This window comes from Gadus morhua, chromosome 4, assembly GCF_902167405.1.
Source record: "Gadus morhua chromosome 4, gadMor3.0, whole genome shotgun sequence".
Lineage (NCBI taxonomy): Eukaryota > Metazoa > Chordata > Actinopteri > Gadiformes > Gadidae > Gadus > Gadus morhua.
Genome location: NC_044051.1, coordinates 13651117 through 13677304, shown reverse-complemented (window position 1 = coordinate 13677304; position 26188 = coordinate 13651117). Strand labels below are relative to the sequence as shown.

The 26188-nt window shown below is 46.8% G+C and overlaps 1 protein-coding gene across 3 annotated transcripts in view; it reads right to left on the bottom strand.

Annotated features, from left to right (window-relative positions):
* Nucleotides 1-26188, bottom strand: part of ank1b (ankyrin 1, erythrocytic b) — an 81509-nt gene that overhangs the window by 8163 nt on the left and 47158 nt on the right. For 2 of the 3 annotated variants that reach the window (XM_030355104.1, XM_030355102.1), the window contains exons 18-38: nucleotides 25737-25835; nucleotides 24720-24818; nucleotides 24285-24383; nucleotides 23127-23219; nucleotides 22362-22434; nucleotides 22187-22207; nucleotides 20534-20657; nucleotides 19659-19722; nucleotides 19089-19201; nucleotides 17783-18007; nucleotides 17001-17155; nucleotides 15557-15768; nucleotides 14962-15166; nucleotides 13638-13734; nucleotides 13006-13234; nucleotides 12588-12716; nucleotides 10831-10950; nucleotides 10047-10131; nucleotides 7983-8057; nucleotides 7577-7708; nucleotides 6429-6584 (exon numbers count right to left, since the gene is read on the bottom strand). In XM_030355104.1, coding sequence (XP_030210964.1) covers nucleotides 6429-6584; nucleotides 7577-7708; nucleotides 7983-8057; nucleotides 10047-10131; nucleotides 10831-10950; nucleotides 12588-12716; nucleotides 13006-13234; nucleotides 13638-13734; nucleotides 14962-15166; nucleotides 15557-15768; nucleotides 17001-17155; nucleotides 17783-18007; nucleotides 19089-19201; nucleotides 19659-19722; nucleotides 20534-20657; nucleotides 22187-22207; nucleotides 22362-22434; nucleotides 23127-23219; nucleotides 24285-24383; nucleotides 24720-24818; nucleotides 25737-25835 — 2605 coding nt within the window. The remainder of the gene's footprint in view (nucleotides 1-6428; nucleotides 6585-7576; nucleotides 7709-7982; nucleotides 8058-10046; nucleotides 10132-10830; nucleotides 10951-12587; nucleotides 12717-13005; nucleotides 13235-13637; nucleotides 13735-14961; nucleotides 15167-15556; nucleotides 15769-17000; nucleotides 17156-17782; nucleotides 18008-19088; nucleotides 19202-19658; nucleotides 19723-20533; nucleotides 20658-22186; nucleotides 22208-22361; nucleotides 22435-23126; nucleotides 23220-24284; nucleotides 24384-24719; nucleotides 24819-25736; nucleotides 25836-26188) is intronic. The other variant, XM_030355103.1, reaches the window with a different exon arrangement.

The window sequence follows — 26188 nt, the reverse complement described above, 5'->3', positions numbered from 1 at the left end:
GTTTCTGGGCCCTAGCAGGGGACACCGTGGGGGTGGTTCAACCCTGTCCCACTGGGGCGTGTTTGGAGGATGCGTGGTTGGTTTACAGCGAGAAAGGGAATGCGGTTTTGGGTATGTGTTTGTTTTTTTCCAGATAATTTGTGCACACCTAAGAACTTGAGCCTAAAACTAAATTGTGAACTTTAAATTTTGTGCTTGCCGATCAAAACTATTTACCCAACTTCCGGTTTAAAAGGAAGGGCCCATCACAATTATATACATTACGTTTCAGCTGAATAATTGCACAAAGTATGGAATTGGTAAATATTACATTTTTCAATTCATATCTTGAGCAATTGCTAAGGTAATGTGTTCATAATTATAATGCACTGTTGCTGCACCTGCAGCTGAGATTAACATCATTGGGACAGGTTTAGGGATACGGGAGTGGCATTCACTGTTGTCCAGGTGATGGGTGATGGAGAAACCTCATAAAGTTTTCTCTATGAGGAGTTAAGCTGCAACAGAAGAAGGGTTCCCTTGTAGGGGGATAACATATTATGTGTTGCGTGCTGCAAGTCAGGTTGGCACGATATTTAGAAATCTTCCCATAAAGGTTAAATGAATTCGAATATATTTACGGATACATTTGTACTTCATGACAGATGCTTGCAAAACTGTTATGCAAGAATCTGCATTATCGTTCCAACCCTTGTTGCAAGTTATGTGTGTGTGTGGGTCAGCAGCATCTTGCAGATTCCACAGAGGTACTGCAAGGTACTTCCGCAAGGTACTGTTGCCGGTACGAGTGAACTTGCATCAGAGTCATGCATTCCTGCGTTGCCCGTCTCACATACTGATATGACTGCGCTTGACTTCATCATTCATGAGACAGTGGCACCCCAGCACACCAGCACACACCCACCAGCAAACATGGACCAGTACAAACAGATAAACCCACGCACGCACACACACAAACACACCCACCGGCACACACATGGACCAGCACACGCACAGACCAGCACGCACACACACACACACACACACACACTATCAGCAATGTTTCAGCATATGTTCCTTTTTAACAAACCATACAATCCTATATTTACTTAACTTTACTTGAATAATTGAGCGTCACATTGCACAAACAGCGATGCGGTTCATAAATGAATAAGTTAGTTTAGTACCAGTCTTTGTTCAATTAAGTTGAATATTTTAATCCATGAACACAGAACATCCATTTTCTTAAAGAGCCAGTGAGACCATGTGATTTAAAGCAATCTGTTTTGGGCTGAGAGTTTTAGGGAAGAAGGTGGCTTGTTATCCCCATGGTTATGACCCACGGCAACTTTAAGATACTTTTTAAGTATTGTTATGAGCATTATATAAGCAGTGTTGTTTATGAAATCCGCCACACTGTAGACTCGTTATACTACAGGGGTCAAGGAAGCACAGGCCTCACGTGAATGTGGACTTTAAATACATGGCTACTCAGACGGAGCTTCGCCATCCACACACACCGTAGCGTTACGCTATAATTGTCTATAAAGCCCGACTTTCAGTCTACCACTGCCCAGACCGAGCTCCCCACGTTCACATGAACTGGTGATGATGTCAGACTAGAAGTTAGTCTGATCTCACGAAAAGACCGCCACCTCTTCCGCAGCAGAGTGGAACGTTCACATCGTGTTTCAGGGAGAATGGTGAAAACATAGGATTTCACACCTTTTTACTCTAAATTAGGGACTTATTTCATTAACAGTGAAGAAGTGGCATAGATTACCATGTTGACGATTATATAAGACAAATTATCACATTTAAAACAAGTAAGTGGTTTTGGGTTCACTGGCTCTTTAATAACCATTTTAAGGTCAAGATGAAATTAAAATAGAATGAGATTTTCACCCACTTGCTCAGCTCTACATTCATATTAACCACCATTAAGCCTGTATCAAAAGCATAAAGTCGGTTTAATTCATATTTTATGTCCAAATCTATTAAACGTCACTCTGTATGGTAGATATACGGTAGTTTTGCTAGTTTCCGAGAACGTGTGTGCAGTTGCCCTCTTAACTTTCAACCATTATAAGCATAACACACATACGTTTATCCTCACTTTAAAAAACAGCTGTGACTGAACACATACAGATTTTATTGTATGTTCTGTTTTGCATCAAATGCAAACATTTTCATGTTATGCTCGGAAATTCCTCATAAACACAAAGTAAGATATTCGAAAGCCATTCTCATTGTCTTCAACGCACTTAATGAAATATCTTTGCAATGCTTTAGATAAGTACTTAGAGTGGATCAATGAGCTTTAACAAGTGGGATTAGCCAAGATGAGTTAAAGGGGAAATCCACCCAATAGATTAATACATTTATAATTAATGTAAGATAAGTATTCATATGTTTAAATCTTCATTTGCAATTGAATAATTGCCAAATTATTTCTCATATCTGACACCTCAGATTGATTATATTACTCTAAATAATTTACTCAAGTACGACTATCAACTACAATTGGTTCCAGTAATAAGGCAGCAAATGTAATAATAAAAGGGCAATTATAATATCTTCTCCTTTTATCTTGGTTCATTGGGTTAAAAATCCAGTTGAAAGCGTCTATGTTTAGGGCTGCATAGGTCTCCTGTGTACTGCTAGCTGTTTAGTATTCTCCTTTAGTGAAGTGGGTGCAAATTATGGAAAGGCTGAGAGTAGTTTACAAATTGAGCAAAGATTGCATTTTGTATGTCAATGGCCACTCAGTGTGAAGGTCAGGTCTAATATTTTGTGATATTATGTTGTGATTGATAGTCTTATTGAAAACTAAGTTGAGTTTCATTATAATGTTTATGTTTATTTTACCGCACTGGCATACAGAAGGTAGTGTTTTGTATTTTATTTTATTTAACCTTTATTTAACTAGGAAAAGGTTCCATTGAGTTAAAATAACTGTTCCTCCATTGATAGTATTAAGAATCAAAACAATAGAAACACTTTAAAACCTTGACTTTACTCCACTGTAGATTTCTATCTGCTTTATGTTACCAACATACAGTATTTTAGGCGTGACACAGGGCCAATTTAACAGCGCCTAATTAAAGTTAATAATAATAATAATAATTGTGCAATAAAACTCTAGAGAATATGTTGATATCATCATTCATGTGTCAGTTAATGGTTGAAATACTACTAAAATGGAGCTGGTATGGTTGAATAGGCAGTAGTAATATCAGTCAATGGGAACGAAGTGAGCATGTCTGTGGGTCTCTTGGGGCAGACGATGGAGGACAGGGTTGAGGGTAGGTGGTAAAGCATGGGATGGCGTAAGAATAGAGATGGATCAGAGTTAGAATGGAGCAGATGGGTCTGGGTTAGCCTTTCCCTTCTCTCCTGCCATTTTGAACGTAAGTCTGCACACAAACACAACACACATACAATGACACACACATAGACACACACCAAAACACAAAAAGACTGGTGTCCACACAAAGAGGCACATAATGTGAAAGACTGACAATAAACTTCACAGAAAGTCATGGCACGAACAAAACATCACACCACAACAAAGTCAACACACACACACACACACACACACACACACACACACACACACACACACCCACTGCACAAAAACACACTGCACATACACACACTGCACAAACACAGATGCTACACACAGGCTGGAACACAGATGCACACACCCTTGGGTTTCTGGCGAGCTCTCTGTATTAAACACACCCACATTACTATGAGGACTGTAACGGGAATCCTGGGGTCGGGCGGTGGTCAGACGGTACACCAAGTCATACGTGGGGAGAGATCCGTTCTGACATGGGCAAAACATCATGACTCAGACCAAGGGATGAGTGCTGACCTTTAATGACTTCTTTATTAGTTGGATTTATTCCTATTGAGTCGATGTTTGAATTTAAGTGCCCCATGTCATGCCTACTGGAAAGACTAAAGAGATATTATGCAATTCACTTCATGGCGACACATAGGGTCACATTAAACATGACGAGAAGTAACAGAGTGACGTGTTTACTTAAACACACGCTTTCAAAGTGATCCTCTGCCATTTGTGGATTCAGTGTGACACGATGTCGATCGTACAGTGTGTTGGGTGTCTGTTCATGGTATTCAATACAGTAATATGAATGTAGTGGTAAGATCGACTTGATCCTGGTTACCGTGGTAACGTATGTCAAAAGATGGGTCCGAAAGGACGCTTTGCCCTTGGGGGGACTGATCTCCCGTCACGGACACATAGGAGCATGTGTTGCGTTTACGCTGAGGGTCCAAACACAAACCCTCTCACAGGGAGGACCACCACAAGGAAACGGTAAAATAATCAACATAGTGTTTGAGTAGTAGATTGAGGAACCATTCAGTGTGTGAAAACACAGGTTGAAAGCATGCCATGCACACAAGGAACGGCAAAGTTATAAATTATGTAAAATTCTACCACAGCAATGCATGCAACATGCACATGCACACATAGGTAGTACACACACAGAGCTGGCTGAAGAGGAGGTGGAGGAGGAGGAGGAGGAGGAGGAAGAGGCCCCCAGCTCGAATGAGCAAGGGAGGAGCGCGAAGACATAAGATGAGAGGAGGGAGGAGGAGGCCCAGAGGTCAACATGAGGTCTTATGAGGTCAGAGGCCGGACGGGAAGAGCTGTTAGGAGGAAGAGGAGGACGCAGAGGACGCAGAGGACGCAGAGGACGCAGAGCGCGGCTATAGGCAGCAGATATGACATGTTAAGAGATTCAGAGTGAAATACATACACAGGGAGAGAGAGAGAGAGAGAGAGAGAGAGAGAGAGAGAGAGAGAGAGAGAGAGAGAGAGAGAGAGACTCCTGAGCATAAGGCAGAATTTCAAGTCATTGAAATAAGAACGTTGCAATGTGTTTCAAACACTTCCAAAAGCCATCCTCTAAACACGACTTATATGCTGAAATGACACCTTGTACTCAGGGAATAAGAGAGAGCAACAAAGTTAGAGAGCGCAAGAGAGAGATTAAGAGATAGAGAGAGGTTTAGAATGAAGAGGCTAAGAAAAACAGTATGAAGGGCCAAAGCTATCTGCTAGTTAGTGTGTTTTTCAGACATGTAGCCATCCTTCTCACACATACACACACACACACACACACACACACACACACACACACACACGCACACACACACGCGCACGTCTCGTTTCGAAATGTAGAAGCAACAAAGGCGTCTATACACTATAAGTCACAATTTCAAATAGCGACATTATGAAAGGACAATCTGGGCGACCGTGTGATATGTGCACCTTACTCGTCATTTACGGACACACACTCGAAGCTGCTGCTGCTGCATGGGGGCGAGCTCTGCAGCTGCTATGATGCGGGTATGATCCGATACGCTGCCAGAGGCTGAAGCATGGGTAGCGCGACTAGAGCGATGACTTCACGCCCCGCCGGGGGCAACGCACGCAGGCAGTGCTGTGTGGACATGCTCTTACCACAACCACGGTCAGGGGTATGCTGTGAGACGCACACACACACAGACACACGCACACACGCGTGCACACGCACCATTCCTCCGAGCGCTAACGATCAGGTGAGCGTCAACATTCGTTCTCATCCTTCAACTTCATCATCATCAGCGTCATCGACATCGTCATAGCAACCATGCATGAGTGCCTCGTGGACTTACCCCTCCTGAGAAACGGGGGTCTAATTGCCCGCGGCCTGTGTACTAGGGGAGCTGGCCGTGTGTCCGTGGCCTCTTGTGGAGCGACAGAGACACACATACACACACCAGCAGCAAGGGGGGTGAGCGCCTGCTGGCAGTGGGCTCACGGACCACCGCCGCCGTCCCCGTGTTCAGCCGGCTTCATGTGACGGGGTCTGTGACGTCGTTGGTGCTTTGAGGGTTGTGGGCGAGGCTGTGTTGTTTGTGTGTGAGGCTTGGTTTTGTGTGTGTGCTTGTTTGGGTCTGTTTCTCTTCATGTGTGCGGCTTTGTGTGTGCGTGCCTGTGTGTCTCTATGTGTGTGAGGCTTGGTGTGTGTGTGTATGTGTGAGGCTTGGTGTGTGTGTGTATGTGTGAGGCTTGGTATGTGTGTGTGTGTGTGTGTGTGTGTGTGTGTGTGTGTGTGTGTGTGTGTGTGTGTGTGTGTGTGTGTGTGTGTGTGTGTGTGTGTGTGTGTGTGTCTGCATCTTTCAGGCTTGGTGTGTGCATGCCGATGTGTCTCTGTGTGTCTGTGTGCATGTGTCTGAGGCCGTGTGTGTGTGTGTGTGTGTGTGTGTGTGTATGTATAAGTATGTGTGTGTCTCTGTATGTGTGTGTGTGTGTGTGTGTGTGTGTGTGTGTGTGTGTGTGTGTGTGTGTGTGTGTGTGTGCGCGTGCGTGAGGCCTGGTGTGTGGGTGTGTGAGGCTTGGTGTGTATGCGTGTGTGCATGTACCTTACCATTAACACTGGGTGAGAGCAGGGAGGAGTCGTGTTCCACCAGCCGACCGGCCCCGTGCTCCGGGGCCCTGGGGGCCAGCGTTTGGGCCTGGCTCTCCAGGGAGCTGACGATATCCCCCCTCTCGATGATCCTCAGAGCTCCGTACAGACTCTCCACTGGACCACCACAGGGAGAGGGAAGACAGAGAGGGAGAAGATGCTACGAGGAGTACTGCGTCCGCAACAACAGTGCGACTATTAAAAGGTGACATATTATACCACCAGGTGTGTGTGTGAGTGTGAAGTGGGCGTGTTAGCCTAGATTTATGAAGGTTAGATGAGCAACGTTTGCTACGGTCCACTGGGTAGGCTGGTAGACTGATCTATCCAGCACACATCTAGGTGGACACGCCCACTTGTGATGTCAGAAGAGGCTGATTTCCAAAACTACTTGTAACAGCTAATCACACTCACACCTGGTGGTATAATATGTCACCTTTAAAGCTGCTGAAGGTACAATTTAACAGCTGTTATTTGAGTGACATGCGTTAGTGTCTAGTGAGTGGGATGCGCTGTGAGAGTATCTGGTCACCTGTCGACCGATATCGATTTTAGACTACGCCTAATTTCTGACAAAACTGAGAATCTCTATCCTGATTGGTTGCGGGAATCCATTTTGCCTGACCAATCACAGGCGTGTGTATGCAACACATGTCAGTGGCAGAGTAACGCAAAGGGGGGTTTCTTTTCAAAATCTGGCTCTCTTCTGCTCTCTCTTTTTGCAACGCACAACTCGTACCTACTCCCACTTTAACATTGGGCAGGCAGCCACATTACTCTAGAGATATTATGTTCTTACCAACCGCCTCTTTAACTTTGGTCAGGTAGCAACACCACTCGCACAGACAATTGTGCGATGTTAAAGCCCAGAGCACACAGACAGATCAGGAAAAAAGCTAAATAGTGCTTTTACATTTCACGGAACAGACTTTCAGTCCATTACGTAGGAACAAAACAACACGAACCCGGCAGCATTCATGTTCCACGCGCTTTGCTCTGTTGAAACGACTCGATTTCTTCCCCTTGGGTAACGCTACAAACGTGAACCGGAACGTGTGCTCTGTGTGCTTGGGGCTTCCCTCTGGAGCCACCTGTGATGCTGGACTCACTCTTGGCTCTCTTGCCCTCCCGGTTGACCCACAGGCTGAGCAGGGCCGAGCTCTGGTCCTGCAGAGAGTTGGGATGGTCCACGCGGATCCGGTTGATCTCGTCCACGCTGAACAGCAGCTCCCGGGCCAGCTCTGATGACCCAGGGGGCGGGCAGTACCAGACAGATAGACAGACAGACAGGGCCAGATACAGAGACAGAGACAGACAGACCACACCAGTCGCAGACAGTCAGACACACAGTCAGACAGTAGCAGACAGACACACAGTCAGACGGTACCAGTTGGTACCAGACAAGACAAACAGACAGAGAACGGAAAATGTGGGTGTCAGATCCAGATGACAGACCTTCAGAACACTAATATGATGTTATTTTTTACACAAAGTAAAGACATGGCTTGAACATACCTGCCCAACTCAAGCCCAGCTGCTCTGATATAAGGTTGATCTTGAGCTCTGTCCTCTCTATGACGTTGACTGAGGCTAAACACAACCAGACATCAACATGTGAGACACTCATTCACTGTTGGACATTCAAAAGCCTGCATGGGACTCTAACACTGCATGGGGGTAACACTGTACAATAAGGGGACATTAATTATCCATTCATTAACATAAGTTAATGCATTTTTAAGCATTATTATATAGCATTAGCACAGGGTATAGGAATAGGGGTACTGGGTTAGGGGGCTTTATTCATCCATTAGTTAAGATGAACACCATTCGTAAATGATTACTGGGCCATTTGTTAACCATCTGTTAGTTAATAAATATTGCATTACCTAATGTGATTTAATGGTTAATTATTATACCCTTATTGTAAAGTGTTAGCAGGACTACTAATATAATAACAATCGTATTCTGATAACGATCGTATTCTAATGTCTTGACGAACCTAGGGAGGACATAACTTAACAAGATCATTGATTAATGTCCCATGATTGCCAGTGATCACTCGATACCTCAGTAAAACATTTGATGCTAGCTTCCAAACAAATACACCATCACTACAAACAAAGTGCTTTTGTTTGTCTTTTTTAGGTTGAACTTACCTTGACAAAAGACCACTCTTGTGGTCAAGAGGGATGAGCATGGCCCATAAAGTACCGAGTCATGTTTAGATCAATGTGATGCTCTGGGGTAGCAGGCCATAGAGTGACGGTGGGTTAGAATCGGGGGGTACATGGATAGATGGGCAACGCATCATTCAAATGCTCGTTTAATCGGACACTGTGGCATTCAGCGATCATCGTCAAGGGAACTACCGTAAGTGCAATATGGCAGCGCTGTTACATCAAGACAGAAAAGGCCTTGTTCCGCCCCATCCGTCATCCACATTTAAATGGGCCAATCGGACGGCTCCTCTGTCTAGCTCCACTGCGAGGCCCCGCCCATTCCCAGTGCTAATCTACTGTCCGGTGCTGTCATGCCAACGGGTGTCGCAGTGGAGGGGGAAAAAAAACCAGCGCCATGCAAGGACCAATCACAGAGGTCGTCATTCCTCGGGTCGTCATGGCTACCAGGACAATCAGGAACAACAAGAGGAGGAGATTGACCGAAAAAAATGAATATCCTCTGTTTGCCGTGGAGCCATTGTTCCTGGGGGTCGGGGGGGGGGGGGGGGGGGGGGGGTTGTCATTTGGGGGACTGCCGCAAACCTATGGGCGCACATTCCACTCAGGGTCCCCTTTACCCGGAACTAAGGGAGAACCATCAAGCATACAGTGTAGAGCAGAGCAATACACTGCACCCCAGGCCCCGTCTGAGTGCCATGCGTGGGCGAGAGAGGTAGAGAGTGTGAGACGGAGAGAGGGACAGACACAGAGAGAGAGACAGAGAGAGACAGAGAGAGAGAGAGAGACAGAGAGAGAGAGAGACAGAGAGAGAGAGAGAGAGACAGAGAGAGAAACAGACACAGAGAGAGAGAGAGAGAGAGAGAGAGAGAGGTAGAGAGTGTGAGACAGAGAGAGAGACAGACACAGAGAGAGAGAGAGAGAGAGACAGAAAGAGAAACAGACACAGAGAGAGAGAGAGAGAGAGGTAGAGAGTGTGAGGCAGAGAGAGAGACAGACACAGAGAGAGAGAGAGAGAGAGTGTGAGGCAGAGACAGAGACAGAGACAGAGAGAGAGAGAGAGAGAGAGAGAGAGAGAGAGAGAGAGAGAGAGAGAGAGAGAGAGAGAGAGAGAGAGAGAGAGAGAGAGAGACAGAGAGAGAGAGAGACAGAGAGAGAGAGAGAGAGAGAGAGAGAGAGAGAGAGAGAGAGAGAGAGAGAGAGAGAGAGAGAGAGAGAGAGAGAGAGACACACAGAGAGAGAGAGAGAGAGAGAGAGAGAGACAGAGATAGAGAGAGTTAGGAAGCAGAGGGTTTTTATTTCAGTGCAAACATTCAGGGGTTCGGCCTCACTCTCCTGGTCTATGAGGAACACTTGAGGGGTGAGTGGGGGAGACTGGTGTGGTGGTGGAGGGACTCACCCACGGCAGGTTCGTTCAGGGCACTGTAGCGCTCCCTCAGGGCGAGCGGGGTCAGAGTTCGCCTGCGCTCCTCACTCCCGGCGGCCTGAGATGAACACAAGGGATCGGTTTCATTGATCGTGTGTTACCATCTTCAGCACACGATTTGCAGAGGCGCTGCATCCCATTAGGCATACCAGGCAATTGCCTGGGGCCCCGCAATTGCTTGGGGCCCCGGGCCACTACTAGGGGGCCCCCTAGAGCCAAAAAAAAGAAAAAAAAAAAAAAAAATCGCACCCCACCCCCCCCCGTCAACAATCGCTCCATACCCCCCCCCCCCCGTCAACAATCGCTCCATACCCCCCCCCCCCCCTCCCCCCCCCCGTCAACAATCGCTCCATACCCCCCCCCCCCTCCCCCCCCCCCCCCCGTCAACAATCGCTCCATACTTCCCCCCCCCCCCCCCCCACAGTGCGAAGGGGCACCTTCGCACTGGGCTATTCTCTTAAACTAGTGCAGTGGCACTACATACATAGAAGCTCTAGCAAGATAAGGAACTACTGCTTCATACGGATCAAATCCCGGCCTGCAATTACAACACTGTCTCTACCCAAAATGTTGACCAGAGAAACATTGGAACACTCATTGGACCAATCGCATTGGGACAGGAATTGCGTTCTCTATTGGTCCGATATAATATGGATAAAGGACTTAAATGTGACAAATACACTCTAATATTAGAAAAATAGCTCAGCGATTCTGAAGACACCTAAACCAGAGAGACAGAGAGTCGGAGAGAAAATACCTTGACACAGGGAGGCATGGTGATGTTGAGGTTACACAACACGTGTTGTGTTTCCTCGTACTTGGTAGACTTCCGCAGGAATGACAGAAACCCTGTGGCATCCTTGTTCATGTCTCTGACCTGGTTCAGTTATTTAGAGGTAGGATTTGAGCAGAGAGACATAGGATAGGATAGAGAGAGGCATACGATAGAATAGAAAGAGACATGGATAGAAAAGAGAAAGAGAAAGAGAAAGAAGGAGAAGTAGAGGGAGAGGGAGAGAGAGAGAGAGATGGGAGAAAGAGAAACAAAGCAGCACGGCGTTAGACCTCCTGGTGATGGCGGTTGGGAGTCGGGGGGGGGGGGGGGGGGAGAGGGGGACGCGCAGGGGACGGGTGGGGAGTTGGGAAATGGAAGCAGTCCACAGGCAGGCGAGAGAGGGAGAGATTTACCTGCTCATTTTACCTGGACGTCTGTCAGACCAGACAGATACAGTGACCGTGTGAGGGAGAAAGAGAGACAGTGAGACAGACACGTACAGACACGCAAGGCCGCAAGATAAGCAGGCAAGGCAAAGGAAAAAAAGTGAGAGAGTCCTACAAGGGGCGTGCAAACGGCCGACGCCTCTAGGCGGGGCATTTGTCGGAGGGGGGGGGGGTACGGCTACACTGACCTTGTGTGACCACACAAGGTCACACGCTCTGAGACAAGGACAAACAGGGGGACACACAGACAGACAGACTGGCACGCAGACAAACAGATAAAGAGACACACACAGACAGATAGAGACAGACAGTCTGACGGACAGACAGAGAGACAGAAAAGGAGACGGGACAGACAGACAGACTGACGAAGAAATTAGACAGACAGACAAAGAGACAAGACAGACGGGCCGAGAGACAGACAGTTCGGCAGGCAGGCAGACAGACAAAGACAGAGAGACAGTCAGACAGACTGAGGGACAGATATACAGACAGACCGACGGTTAGCCAGGCAGATGGACAGAGAACACATGGATGGACATACAAACTAGGAATTCAGAGACATGAGAGATGAATGAACACTACTACCACTTCCACTAAAATAGGTAAGTCTGGACTTGGCAGAGAATGATAAACAGTTGCGTGACACAGGTGAGGATGGAGGGGAGTTTGACCGGCAAAATATATCCATGCAATGAATGTATTTTACTACAAATGACACACAAATTCCGAGAGGACTGAGATGAGAACCCAATTTAAATATCCTTTTTATTATTTGTTCTAATCTTAAACTGGGGCGATGCACCCAAACTAAGAAAGAGAAGAAAATATAACATACTGCATTAATTTCCCTCTGAGCCCTGTGAACACTTTTTGGTGCATGACTTATAAAGAATAAATAAAGATGAGACGTATGTGAATGAAATGCCTTATGGAAACGAGAAATGGATGAGAAACATTAACACACAGGTAAAAGCACGACACACACACAGACACAAACACGCACACCGACACGACAACACTAAGGGCAGCTAGACGGATCCCCTGTTCCGCAGTAAAGCCATAAACAATACGAATCACGTAGAAAATAAATCACAACGGAAAAAGCGAAAATTTTAAAACTAATACTTCCTGAATCACATTGGCTCCAAACAGACACAGATATTAGGACACAGCAGCAGCAGTAACAACAGGTATGTACAACATAGATACACAGAGAGAGAGAGAGAGATAAGGAGTGGAAGGGAGAGAGAGAGAGAGAGAGAGAGATGGGGGAGGGGGGGAGATTAAACAGACCTTGACTGGGACAGGGAGCCGGTTGTCTCTGAAGGCCTGGAAGCTGAAGCTACGCGGCTGCTGGGTGGCCTTCCTCACCGGGACCAGGTTCCCGGAGCACTCCAGGTGCAGAGGCATTCCCTCCATCACCTGCTCACACACACACACACACGCACACACACAGGCACACACGCACACACACGTGCGAACACACATACGTATACAAAGGTAAATCTGTGTTTATGTATCACTATGATTCCTCTTGCACAAAATACAACTGTGTGACCAACACTAGCAATTAGTACAAATTGATATAGAAATTGCATTTATAATAACAATGCATTGGATACATATTGTGCAGCGGCTTCAACGAATCACAAGGCATTTCACAAAGAAATTAAACAGTCCCACGCGACCCCTCTTGACCCCTTGCGCCCACCTCTATGTCGCGGCTGCGTGCGACCTCGCTGAAGTTCTCGTGCAGCTCCAGGGTCTTGTCCATCTTGTCGTCGGTCATGCAGTAGCAGCGCAGGCGCCCCTCGCGCGCCTCGTTCATCTTGGCGAACACCACGAACTTGGCCATGTAGGGCACCGACATCAGCTCGCGGTACAGCAGGTTGGCGAAGGTCACCGCCTCGGCCGTGCGCGGGCAGTCGGCCAGCCAGAACCTGGAGGGGGGCAGCCAAAGGGGGGGGAGGGATCCGTCAAGGGGAGAGCGATGGATCACAGAGCGGAGAGATTAGATTGTGGGAAGAGTGATGGATCGCCGGACGGAGATTAGGTTGGAAGACAGATATGGATCGCGGGATAGAGAATGTGGAGGGATGTATCACCTCAAGAGATATAGATCACACAAAAGAGAGGAATCTTGAAAGAGAGGAATCACAAAAAGATAGATTTGATCATAAAAGAGTTGGAACAGTAAAATATATAGAATTATATAAATAATATAACATAATAATAAAGATAGTTCATGAAAAGACATTGCTAAAAAGTAAGCTTGACAGTAAAAAAATTACGAACACATACACACAGTAGAGTACAGACCGACGGACAGACTGCGACGCTCACCTCGCTGAAACATTGGTGGTGAAGTTGGCGCAGTTGTGGGCGTACATCAGCTTGGTGGTCCCTGTGATGTCTTCCCACTGAGCCGGCGCTGTCCCCCCTGCCACACAACACGCAAAACACACATCAGCAACAACAAAACTAGGATTCATGCTGGCTGGTCCCTGCGATCAAGGACATCTAGGTGAGGCTGTGCACGACTCTCCACTGTGTCTCCCTATCCTTCCTCTCGTTTTATCGTTCCTACCTACCTCCCTAAGTGAGTGGGTGACTTTTTCATCTATTTTCCTTCCGCCTTTACCAACGCCCTTCACCCTGATTAAAAATAAGGCCAGCAGAGTATACATTTAGGTAATAATGAATATTATTTAAGGTTAATATTAGTATACTAGAAGTTCATGTCACTATTAACATAAGCCATTACTAAAGCCCAGTTCAGACCAAAGATTAACCTCGCAAAGGCTTGCAACGAGACGGTTTTAGAACGTCGCAGGGGCGGTGTGAACGTGTCGTTGCAAGGAGTCGCAAGGAGTCGCCAGAGATTGAACATGTCAAATCGCAAGGTCCAGTTTTAGAACGCGGCGATTTAACTATTTCTCTTCAGCCAATCACAGCACAGAACAACTTGTACGTCACGGCCTTACTCCGTCCCGGCACCGTACTGTCCACTCCAGCATAAAAAATATCCGATTGAAATATCCGATATCCGGAGAATGACTAAAAACACAGTAACTCCAGCCTACTCTCAAGCAAAATAAAAATAAAATGAATTGCAAACCTAACTAATCGCAAACCTAACTAATCTAACCTAACCTACGCAAATTATGCTGTTCTCAGGCTCTCAGCTGTGCCAGAGCGTTCACAGTTTCTAGGGAAACCACCTAGCATCGCAGCCCGTTGCAGCGTGTTGCAGCCAGTGTGAACGGCCCAGTTTTAGAACGTCGCAGCCCGCCTCGTCGCAAGGAGTCGCAAGGAGTTGCGAGTTGCAAGCCGTTGCAAGGTGAATCTTCGGTCTGAACTGGGCTTTAGATGTTAAATTTGGAATATCGGTCACCATTAGCTATTCTTTTAACCTTAGCAGTTAGCCGTAATTATCGGAAGTGAACGTGGCGACATCAGCTGAACAGGTTGTGCATGTGTGTGTGCATGTGTGTGTGTTCCTCCCTCTTCCTTGTCAGATTAATGTAATGTAAATCTTTATGTAATGTTTAACATAATAGCCAAAAGCACCCAAAACCGGACCCAAAACACAAACACCTCGCCGAGAACACCCCCCCCCCCCCCCCCGGGTTCGTAGGGGTCGCTCTGCTCTGATTGGGCCGCTCACCGATGACGCTGCAGAGGAGCCGCAGGCTGGCCGTGTCCCCCTCGCCGGCGTCCCCCCGGAGGTCCTTCCAGGAGGGCGGCAGCGGGATGCGCAGCCCGATGGGCCGGTGGAACTTGCGGCGGCGCGGCTCCACGGTGACCACGGGGCTGAAGGTGGCCTGGTTGCCCAGCTGCCGTGTCAGCATCTCGTCGGGGATCGGCTGGGCCTGGGGGGGGGGGGGGGAATATACTATTTATATTTGAGTATTAATGTGTAAGGAGAGGATGGGGGGACACTCGGAGGTGAGGGGGACGGAGCGTTTTTGTTCTCCCCCTCATTCTTTCCTTCCCTCCTCACTCCCAGCCCCTCCATTCCTTCTTCCTCTCTCTCCTCATCCCGCCCTATCCCTCCTTTCTCTTTTCCATCCAGACTCTCATCCCCGCCTTATAATCTTCCCCTCTGTCATCGCCTGCAGGCCCAGGCGTACTCTCTTGGGGACATCAGTCTCCCTCCTTCCCTCTCTCCATCCTTCCCTCCCTCCTCCCCTCCCTCCCTCTCGCCCTCTCTCCCACCATCAGCCCCTCCCTCCCTCACCCCTCCCTCCCTTCCTTCCTACCTGCAGGCCCAGGCGGACCCTCTTGGTGACGGCCGTCTCGGGGAAGATGGCCTCCACGTGGGGGACCAGCTTACTGGTGAGCCGGCCGCCCTCCGGGCCAATCAGGTCGCTCTCCTGCTGGACACGGGACACCACCGCAAAGTAGAGCGGGAAGTCGGTTGAGATGATGCGACGGATCCTCTTCTTCTCCAGCTCGTCCAAGCTCTCCAGATCTGGGGAGAGAGAGAGAGAGGGGGAGGGGGAGGGGGGAGGGGAGGAGAGAGGAAGAGAGAATGGGGCTGGTATTAAGGACCGTGTGAACCTCTTTGCATATGTTTACTCTTTCAGCTTCAGGTATCTGCAGGTTTCAGCAAGTCAAATTTAAGACTTTTTAAAAGCTTCTTGATACGACCTTGAATGAAATTTAAGTCCTAAAACACGCGATGGTTGGGGTTGGTAACAGACACCAGCCAACCTCGCAAACGGACGTCTTCCAGCCAACTGTCCTTGAATTTGCACCTACCCATTGTCGCAGACTTGTTAGCAAGCACGCAGATAATCGTTTATAGATGCAGCTAGCAAGAAAGAAGCCTCTCTACATGTCCTTCCAGAAAAGTCCCACGAGAAAAATAAATAAATAAATAGTCCTGCCCTGACAAATGTAAGACCTTGAGTTACAGTATTTAAGACCAGCATATGACATTTGTAACGAATTTAAGACTTTTTAAGGCCTTAAATTTAGAACCATGAATTTAAGACTTTTTGAGGATGCGCGGACACCCTGCTGTCTGACTTTCATGGTTATTTGTATCACCGTTACAATATATTCGTGTCGGATGAAGCCGTTAACCCTAACAACTTTAATAGGAAAGTCCAAAACATTGTGAGACAATTTGAAATATGTCATCGAGGCACTAAAAATAATAGCAAGAATCAATCAATGTTGAAATGAGCGTAAAAAAAGGCAAGGTTAATTCATGCAAGGATGTATCACCGGCAGGATAAATGAGTGGCGCTGGGATTAGATTGATCCCAGTCAGAGCACGCATTACCAGACGCCCCTCTCTGGGGCCGGGCCAGGGACGCCCCTGCTAATGAGTTCAGCACGGCCCTCCTACAGCCTCCGTAATGACTCTGCCCTCCTGCGCGTAATCTCAGTGACACCTCGTCAATGAGCCGGCTCTTGTGTGTGTGTGTGTGTGTGTGTGTGTGTGTGTGTGTGTGTGTGTGTGTGTGTGTGTGTGTGTGTGATGACGGCCGGTGGGTGGTGCGGAGGTGGGGTCGTGCCTCCATATATTCTGCTGACACGACTCTCTTGTATTTTTGCAGGCGTCCTTGTCGCGCCCTCCAGCGTCACCACGGGGATTAACCCTGACTGATCTGCCCCAGCGGGGGGGGGGGGGTCAGGGGGTCAGGGGTCGGGGGGCGTCGGGGGCAGGGGGGGCGGTCTTCACGTCCCACTCACCTTCATCCATGCCGTTCAGGATGGTTTCCAGCACCTCGTCGCCGTAGCGGTTGCGGTGCTCTTTCCAGACGGAGCCGTTCTCGCTGCGCAGCACCACCAGCTCGCGGTCGCCGCGGCCCAGCGCCGCGAAGTGGGGGATCTCCACGATGACCGGCCTGCGGACGCACACGCACACGTCACATCAACGCACAACACATCTCATAACACCGATTATGGGTCAGACCCGGCGAATTTGTGTTATGAGTGCTGCCTGTGTCGGCAAGACCAATAATGAGCGTTCTGAGTGACATCTTTGTTCCTCCTACGATGACGCATTAAGTGAAAAGTGTGTTTTATACAAGAGAATCAGAATCACTTTTAATGATTCATCATCGCCTACACGTCCTTACTGGATGTGGAGTCAAGTGAAATAGTTATTATTTTATTAAATTGGCTCCTTGTCCAAATAGCACTTAATGTCACTTAAAAAACTGTCCACTAGGTGTCACTGTGATCACTACATTTCAACGAAGTTGGCAATTATATGGCTGAGCAATATGAAACTAGGCTTAGCAACAATAGTAAATAAACGGCTCAAATGTGTATCCGTGTGTGTCATTTTCTGCACAAAATCAGATTTCCTATTTCTTTGTCAAACGCAAAAATTGCAACCATCACGAAAGTTAACGGCAACGACCAAAAATTGCAATTCAGATTAAAATTAAATTAATCCCGGGGCGCTTAATCCATCGGCGCCTACATCGGACCCCCAATAGGACCCCCGACCCCTGTGACCCACTGACCCCAGGAACTGCATGCTGGAGGGCCCCAGGGAGATGATGCGGCTGGCCAGCCCCTCGCCCTCCACCAGGGGGGGGGGCGTGCTCAGCTTCTGGGGCTTCACCAGGCGGCAGGTGATGCGCGTGGGCGCGGCGCAGGTGCGCGGCGGGATGATGACGCGCAGGCCGTGGTGGCGGCTGCCGCGCATGGAGCCGCCGCGCGCGTCCACCATGAAGCTCACAAGGAAGCTGAGGGGGGAACACACACACACACACACACACACACACACACAGGTTCAGCTGTTATTGTCACGTTCACTTCCTATGATAACTGCTAAGGTTCTCGTATTAGCAGCTAATAGAATAGCTAACGCGACTTATATTGCTATTTACACGTTTAAGTAATGGCTAACAACGTTTAATAATGTCATATGAGCTTCTAATATTTTCATATTAACGTTTAAGAAAGTAAAAGTTATTATTACTTGGATGAATACTGAAAATGTACTATTTATATTTTAGTATTAATGTGTAATATAATAGCGAAAAAGCAACTACTATCTCAACATTGTGGGTAATATAATAGCTAATGTCACATTTCCGTTCACAAATACGAAAATCAAGCTAACAAGCAAATCTAAAACATGAATCCACGAGGATCTCACTAGGTCTGTCAAAAGGTCAAGACAGATACAAAGATCTCAGCTCATCTTTTCCAGACAACAAGGAGACAACCACTGAAAGGTGTGGACACACTGAGCGCAGGGAAAACATATCAAAAGAATAGAAAATTTAACTTTACTCTAATATGAACATTTACCCTGCTGTTATCAACGTCTAATATCATATCTAACAACTACTATCACCAGTCTGCTATGGGCCTTATCTCCTAGCAGCCATCTTACTTCTAAACACAGATGGATGTTGAATCAGGACTGTTAACGTCTTATATAACAACTTATATTCTCATATTAATATCCACCATAATAGCTTGGGGCAAATAATATTCTAGAATGAGCGTCTGCTATTATAGCTAGCAACTAATGATATTCTCATATTAACGTCAACTAATATGAGATATGTTTCAATGTGAAGCACTTTGAGTCTGCCTCGTGTATTCAAAGTGCTGCATAAATAAAGTTACCTTGCCTTGCCAACTATATTAACAGCTCCTAAAGTTTTCCCATCCCTAAAAGCGACAAAGATAATCATAATAACGTAGATAACAGCTTACAACCAGGGATATTCTGACATTAGCCCTCAACAAAAGTTGCAGAGGGGTATGCAGACCGACAGACAGAAAGAGCCCCAGACCGACGGGCGGTCTCACCCAGTGTGGATGGGGCTGGCCACCGGGCTGACGTTGTCGGAGGTCTCCGTGGCGGGGCTGCTGGGGATCAGGGAGTCGTCGTCGTACTCCTTGGGGAGGGGGATGGGCGTGTGCTAGAGAACCCACAGAAAACCATTTGGCTGATTACGTGACCTTCGATTTATTATCAGACGCTTTTTGTTCAATGCGACTGAGAGTAAGTGTGTTCAGCAATGAGGATAAACCCCTGAAAAGTGCAAGGTTGATTGAAGTGCATGCAAATTCAAAAGGTTGATGTTTTAATCAGTATCAATGTTGTGGCTGATTTCAACAGGTTATTTTCTTTCTTTTGCTGTTGTTGTTGCTGTGGTTTTGCCAGTCTAGATAATTAAGAGAGGAAAGAGAAAAGTCCCCTGGGTATTGATTGATTGTGGGTGGATGTACACCACGTAATGTATAGTATGTGAACAACGTTCATGGTGGTTTTAACGTCAAGGATAGGCCATACAGGGGTGAACATTCATAGGATGGAAACCAGAGGGCAAACAAAGGGCTTCTCTCCATGAATAAAACGCTGGCGGCGGCAGTTACCTGGTCTAACAGCACCGTCTCTGGAGACACACACGGGATCCGGGGAATGGCTGGGGAGTAGGGCCTTAGGGAGAGAGAGAGAGAGAGAGAGAGAGAGAGAGAGAGAGAGAGAGACAGAGAGAGAGAGAGAGAGAGAGAGAGAGAGAGAGAGAGAATGGGAGAGAATGGGAGAGAGAGAGAGAGAGAGAGAGAGAGAGAGAGAGAGAGAGAGAGAGAGAGAGAGAGAGAGAGAGAGAGAGAGAGAGAGAGAGAGAGAGAGCATAGGAGTGAGAGACATATAACAGATTTAGATGATTCCATTTTTATCCTTCCCCATGCCATGTTTAACCCTGGTAAAAGAGCTTGCCTCATCTCAGGACAGATAATTGCATACTTTTTCGTACAATCCTATACGTTTTGTAGTGTCAATCCGTCTCAGAAAAACATTTAGGTTGAGAAGGTCATACGCTCTCATTTTCAGTTGTACCTCATTTGAAGATGACCTTTAATCTCTGTGCGGGAAATCTCTACGATTTCCGTTTCGTACTCTTTGGCGATAAGCAGTAATTGCTCCCCTCCCGGCGATAGATAACAGAACTAAATTAGCATGAAGTTCTTCGAGACGTCACTTTAAACATATCTATAGCATCACCTGATTTCATCTGGATTCTAGATGCTATCGTGCACTTTGGCAAGAAAAATGTTTTGTACAATGGAAAGAGAAATAAATATTTGGATTTCTGCCCCTACAGGCAACAAAAAGCTCAGTAATTCATTCTTAAGCCTACAATCTCCGCTTAAGCTTAAAATCTCCAAATCGCCCAGAAAAATCGATCACCGTCAACATTAAAATCAAGCCATTTTCTCCGATCTCCTCGCTCAACCGGATCACTCACGTGGTTCCCATGCCGCTCTCGAAGTCCCGCATGGTCCTCTTGGGGGAAAGGAAGTCGTCGTCCTGGTCCTTGAAGTCGTCCAGCTTCAGGTAGCGACCCCCATCCATGCCCAGCAGCTCATCGCCTAGCAACCACCAACCGACGCGTCGAGATGAGGTACAAGAACGAAACGCAGCAATGTGTCAGAGGTTTATCTTTCCAGGATTTTTGTGTACCAATTCTTTAGTCCCGCGAAGAAGGACCCGAGCATCACAAAAGCTGCTGCAAGTGTTTTTTTTTTTTTGGGGGGACCAAGCAAAAGATCAGCACAACCATTGACACCAACAACACCATCAACAACAACAGCCACAACGACACAACCACATCATCAGAGCTGACGGAGACGTAGTGAGAAGAAGAAGAGGTTTGAAGAGTGTTAGGTTAGATCCCGCCTGGCAACACCACCAGAGTATGACAGGTTTTTTTAGTAATCATGACAGCGGAGGATGTAAGACATGATGGGGTTATGGAAGCTTCTGCATAGGAGAAAATCCTCTGTTTAAGTCTCGCACAAAATGGTGTAGAAGTAATACTTTCAGGGTCCAAAATGTGCATGTAGAATTTGTCTTTTCACCTGCCAGAGCGGAAAAACCGACCAGCCAAGCTGCTGTTTTTAATATATAACACAGAGTTTCTTTGCCTGCCAAAGAGTCACATCGAAAACTCATTGGCTGGTGGCATGTGTTCATTTGGAGCCTGATTGCTTTCTTAAAAAATAATTATACTGAAGTATAACTGCAATTTAAATTGTTAATGTAGAAATTGGCCACTTATTATGATCCCATTTACTTATTTAGAAGTGTGAGCAGAGGCTGAAGGCTACGAGCTTTGATTCCAATATGCGTTTCTATTTCATTAGATTGAATTGCGCCTCAATGGTACGTGGAAAGAGTGCCATTTCCTGTGTGCATATGTGTGTAGGTACTTTTGTACGGAAGACAGTCTCAGCTGCTGAGCAATATGGTGTGTCATTCAATTATTTCCCAATTAGCAACACACTACATCCACCACAATGAGCACGAGCACAACATTGTTTGAAAAGGCACAGCAACGCGGTCAGCACCACAATAATGCCCCCCCCCCCCACCCGCAGAAATGGAGGCCTTTTAAAAACAATACACCCACACTCAGACAGACATGCCAACGGTATAATACACAGACACATTGTTACCACGCTACGTCGTAAACAACTGAAGGGAGAGAGAGAGAGAGAGAGAGAGAGAGAGAGAGAGAGAGAGAGAGAGAGAGAGAGAGAGAGAGAGAGAGAGAGAGAGAGAGAGAGAGAGAGAGAGAGAGAGAGAGAGAGAAAGAGGGGGGGAGAGAGACAGAGTGAGGTGGAGAGAGAGGAGAGAGAGAGAGAGAGAGAGAGCGAGAGAGCGAGAGAGAGAGCGAGAGAGAGAGAGAGAGAGAGCGAGAGAGAGAGAGAGAGAGAGAGAGAGAGAGAGAGAGAATCGAAAGCCAAGAACAACAATACAACAGAGCTGGACATTGGAGTTTGAGGTCAATAATTTTTTTCCACACGGTTAGTGACGCCGAGAGTCAGCGCAAATCCACAATGAAGCCACAAAGTACACTTTAGGTGTCGGACAGGCAGAACAGAGACAGCGGTCCTACCTAAGGTAAGCTGGGCAACCCCTACGAAGCACAGTGGGGGAAAAGAGGTAGTTAAGAAGCTTGGTCATGCATTATTCTTTGTACCGTGCAATGCGAGTCTACACAACCCCACAGAGCAGCATCACCATCTCATCTAAAGGATTATGTTAAAGAATGCAACAAAAGAGCCTCATACCTTCGTCCTCTGAAACATCCAAAATCTCATCCACAGTCTCAGGGAAACTCATTCGATGCTTCTCAGTCGTTATCTTCCGTGAGGAAATGACGATAAGCGAAGGAGAGAGAGAGAGAGAGAGAGAGAGAGAGAGAGAGAGAGAGAGAGAGAGAGAGAGAGAGAGAGAGAGAGAGAGAGAGAGAGAGAGAGAGATAAGAAAAGGAAACAACAAATCTTCTTTTAGTCCTTGTCAAAAGTTAACAGCCACTCACAAACCCAGCTGGATGCTGGAAGAAGTAGTGTTGTTTGTGTGTCGTATCACTGGAGTCCTGGTCCCAGTTTCTAGGTTGTTACGCTGCAAGTCATGCGTGTGAACCCTTGTGTGTGTTTGTGTCTTCGTTGTTCATCCATGTGTGCATGCTAATCAACCAGCATGTGGGTGTATGCGCCTGTGTGAGTGTGTGTGTGTGTGTGTGTGTGTGTGTGTGTGTGTGTGTGTGTGTGTGTGTGTGTGTGTGTGTGTGTGTGTGTGTGTGTGTGTGTGTGTGTGTGTGTGTGTGTGTTTGTGTGTATGTGTGTGTTTGTGCGTGTGTGTTTACTGCGTTGTTCATCCATGTGGGCATGCTAATCAACTAGCATGTGTCTGTGTCTGTGTTTGTGTGTGTGTGTGTGTGTGTGTGTGTGTGTGTGTGTGTGTGTGTGTGTGTGTGTGTGTGTTTGTGCATGTGTATGTATGTATGTGTGTGTGAGTGTGCGTGCGAGCGTGCAGATCTATTTGCTGCTCACCGCAGAAACAGACTCCTCGGTGACCAATTTGAGCACGTCGATAACAGAGATGTATCCCAGGCGCTTGGCGATGCCCAGGGGGGACGTCCCGTTCTAGACGGGCCAAAAATGGAGGGTTGTTAAATATAATCTGGGATCGAGCGACCATCCTATGTTATATTGGAGCAGGGCTCCAGCAGGGAGAGGCGACACAGAGTGTGGTCCGAAACACAAAACTGAAGGGGGGAGCTAGGCATCATGTCCCATTCAGCAGGGGCTTTAAATGTTAGTATTTCTACACCGGCCTCCATTTTGCATGTTTTTGTTTGGAAACCTCCACATTTTACCGTTCACCACCGCTTGCCTGACTTTGTGTTTGTGTTAATAGCCAATTAGGGCTACAGCAGACTTAAGATGCTAATGTCGAGTAAACTACATAAATAACACTTTGTTCCCAAAGAACATGTAAACATTTTCATTTGGGAAGTGAAGTTTTCTATTCTCCTCATTGTTTCTGCCTTTATATATGTCTACAAACATCTACCTTCAATCACCTCATTAGTACATTACACACTTATAAACAATATTTTAATATTACGTATATTATTAATTTTTCGTAAAATTTTCTCGTGATAGCATACATTATTCTTTCACTAGTACACCTTTATGAAACTATTATAAAGCAGTTGAACACAGTCTGCCCTTTATTTTGCACCGTGATGCAAGAGAGTGAAATATCCACGTCAGTATATATTCATCTTAAGACGACTGTGACATCGCTCAGTATCAAAGGGGCAAAGGAGCAGACAATAAGGGACGCCGCTGTCAAAGAAAACCATCATCCTCCAGGCGGAGATTATAACGATAATGGTGTAATAAAGATAAAGATCAAATAGCTAGAGTACGGACACAGTGGCACACTTCGCCCTTGAGACTCACCCCGCAGCAGTTCATATGCGAGGGAAGGTAGTTATGGAAGGACATCATCACTTGACGTGTCTGTCCAAAGGGACCCTCGGCAGCAGGTGTTTGCAAGTTAATAATCACTGAATCGTGATTATTTATCGCTAGTACTTTCGGTATCTATGTTGAATATAAGATAAAGACTGGAAACGTGTGCCTGAAGTCTGAAGGGGCAGTCTTTAGGACTATGAGAGGGGGTTCGGCCCGGGAGCTCACCGTGGTGATCTCGTTGGGGGGGGCCCCGTGTTTCAGGAGCAAGCTGACGATGTCTGTGTGACCCTGCTGGGCGGCCTGGTGCAGGGGGGTGTAGCCCACCTGGATAGAGGTACAAAGAGGGACGTAGAGTTATATAGAGATAGATAGAGACACACATATATATACATATAGGTACATAAATAGAGAGATATAGAGATACATAGAGAGACATAGAGATACATATAGATACAGATAGATGCATACATATAGATACATAAATAGAGAGATACATGTAGATATAGATGCATTGAGATACACATGTCGATAAATAGATGTATATAGGTACATAGATACAGATATATTGATTTATATAAATAGAGACAGACACTAATAGATGGATAGATTGACAGATCAACTAATTTGATGCACAGATATATAGACAGACAGACAGCATACCCGTGTCTTGCTATTGACATGTGCCTGCTGCAGCAGCAGAAACTTCACCATCTTGATGTTGCCATAATGACAGGCAACATGGAGGGGAGTGTAGCCCATCTGAGAGAGAGAGAGAGAGAGAGAGAGAGAGAGAGAGAGAGAGAGAGAGAGAGAGAGAGAGAGAGAGAGAGAGAGAGAGAGAGAGAGAGAGAGAGAGAGAGAGAGAGAGAGAGAGAGAGAGAGACACACACACAGATAGAGAGAGAGAGAGAGAAACAGATAGAGAGAGAGAGAGAGAGAGAGAGAGAGAGAGAGAGAGAGAGAGAGAGAGAGAGAGAGAGAGAGAGAGGGAGAGAGAGAGAGAGAGAGAGAGAGAGAGAGAGAGAGAGAGAGAGAGAGACAGAGAGAGAGAGAGAGAGAGAGAGAGAGAGAGAGAGAGAGAGAGAGAGAGAGAGAGAGAGAGAGAGAGAGAGAGAGAGAGAGAGAGACACACACAGATAGAGAGAGAGACACAGATAGAGAGAGAGACACAGATAGAGAGAGAGCGAACGAGAGATGACAGTTGTTTGTTTGTTAGTTAATGGCCTCATTATTTCCTCATTATCAGCATCTTCCACCGTGTTTGAACGCGTGTAAAATTGTATAAACACAGCGGGAGATCATTATTTCATGCAGTCGACACAAAATGTTTTCTAATTAAAAACACCTTACCAATTCCTTCTAACGTCAAGCCACTGTCTAGCAGCATCCATATTGTACTCAATCAATATCTAAGCATCAAATTCTCTCTCATCTGAATTCAGATCTGACTGACCTATCAACGGTGAGCCGAGGATACTTTTGGTAACCTCAAGCAATAAGCACCAGGGTCTTTGGAGGGTCTGTGGAGGCTCTGTGGAGGGTCTGTGGAAGTGTGTGTGGAGGGTCTGTGGAGGGTCTGTGGAGGGTCTGTGGAGGCTCTGTGGAGGGTCTGTGGAGGGTCTGTGGAGGGTCTGTGGAGGGTCTGTGGAGGGTCTGTGGAAGTGTGTGTGGAGTTACCCTTGAGGCGGCGTAGACGGAGGCGCCCTGCTTCACCAGCGTGTCGGCGATGCCCACATGACCCTCCTGGGCCACCAGGTGAAGAGGAGTGAGACCGTTCTGGAACAAGAGGGCACAGGGTTACAGGGAGGGGGGGCACAGGGTAAGAGGGAGGGGGGGCACAGGGTAAGAGGGAGGGGGGGCACGGTGTTGCAGTTTAAAAAAACAGAGGAACATTTCTAAATCATTTGATTTCATCTGTTGGGAGTTTATAGGACTACACTCAACTATTAGACTACGGACCTACTAAACTACTACAATACAAAACAATTAAAGAACAGAAATGAACTGAACAATACTATCAACTACTCTTCATTCTACATTTAATCGGCTTCAGTTGAATGTTTATAAGATATAAAAAATGACTAGAAGACTGAACTGCTAAACTGAACTGCTAAACAATTAGACTACTG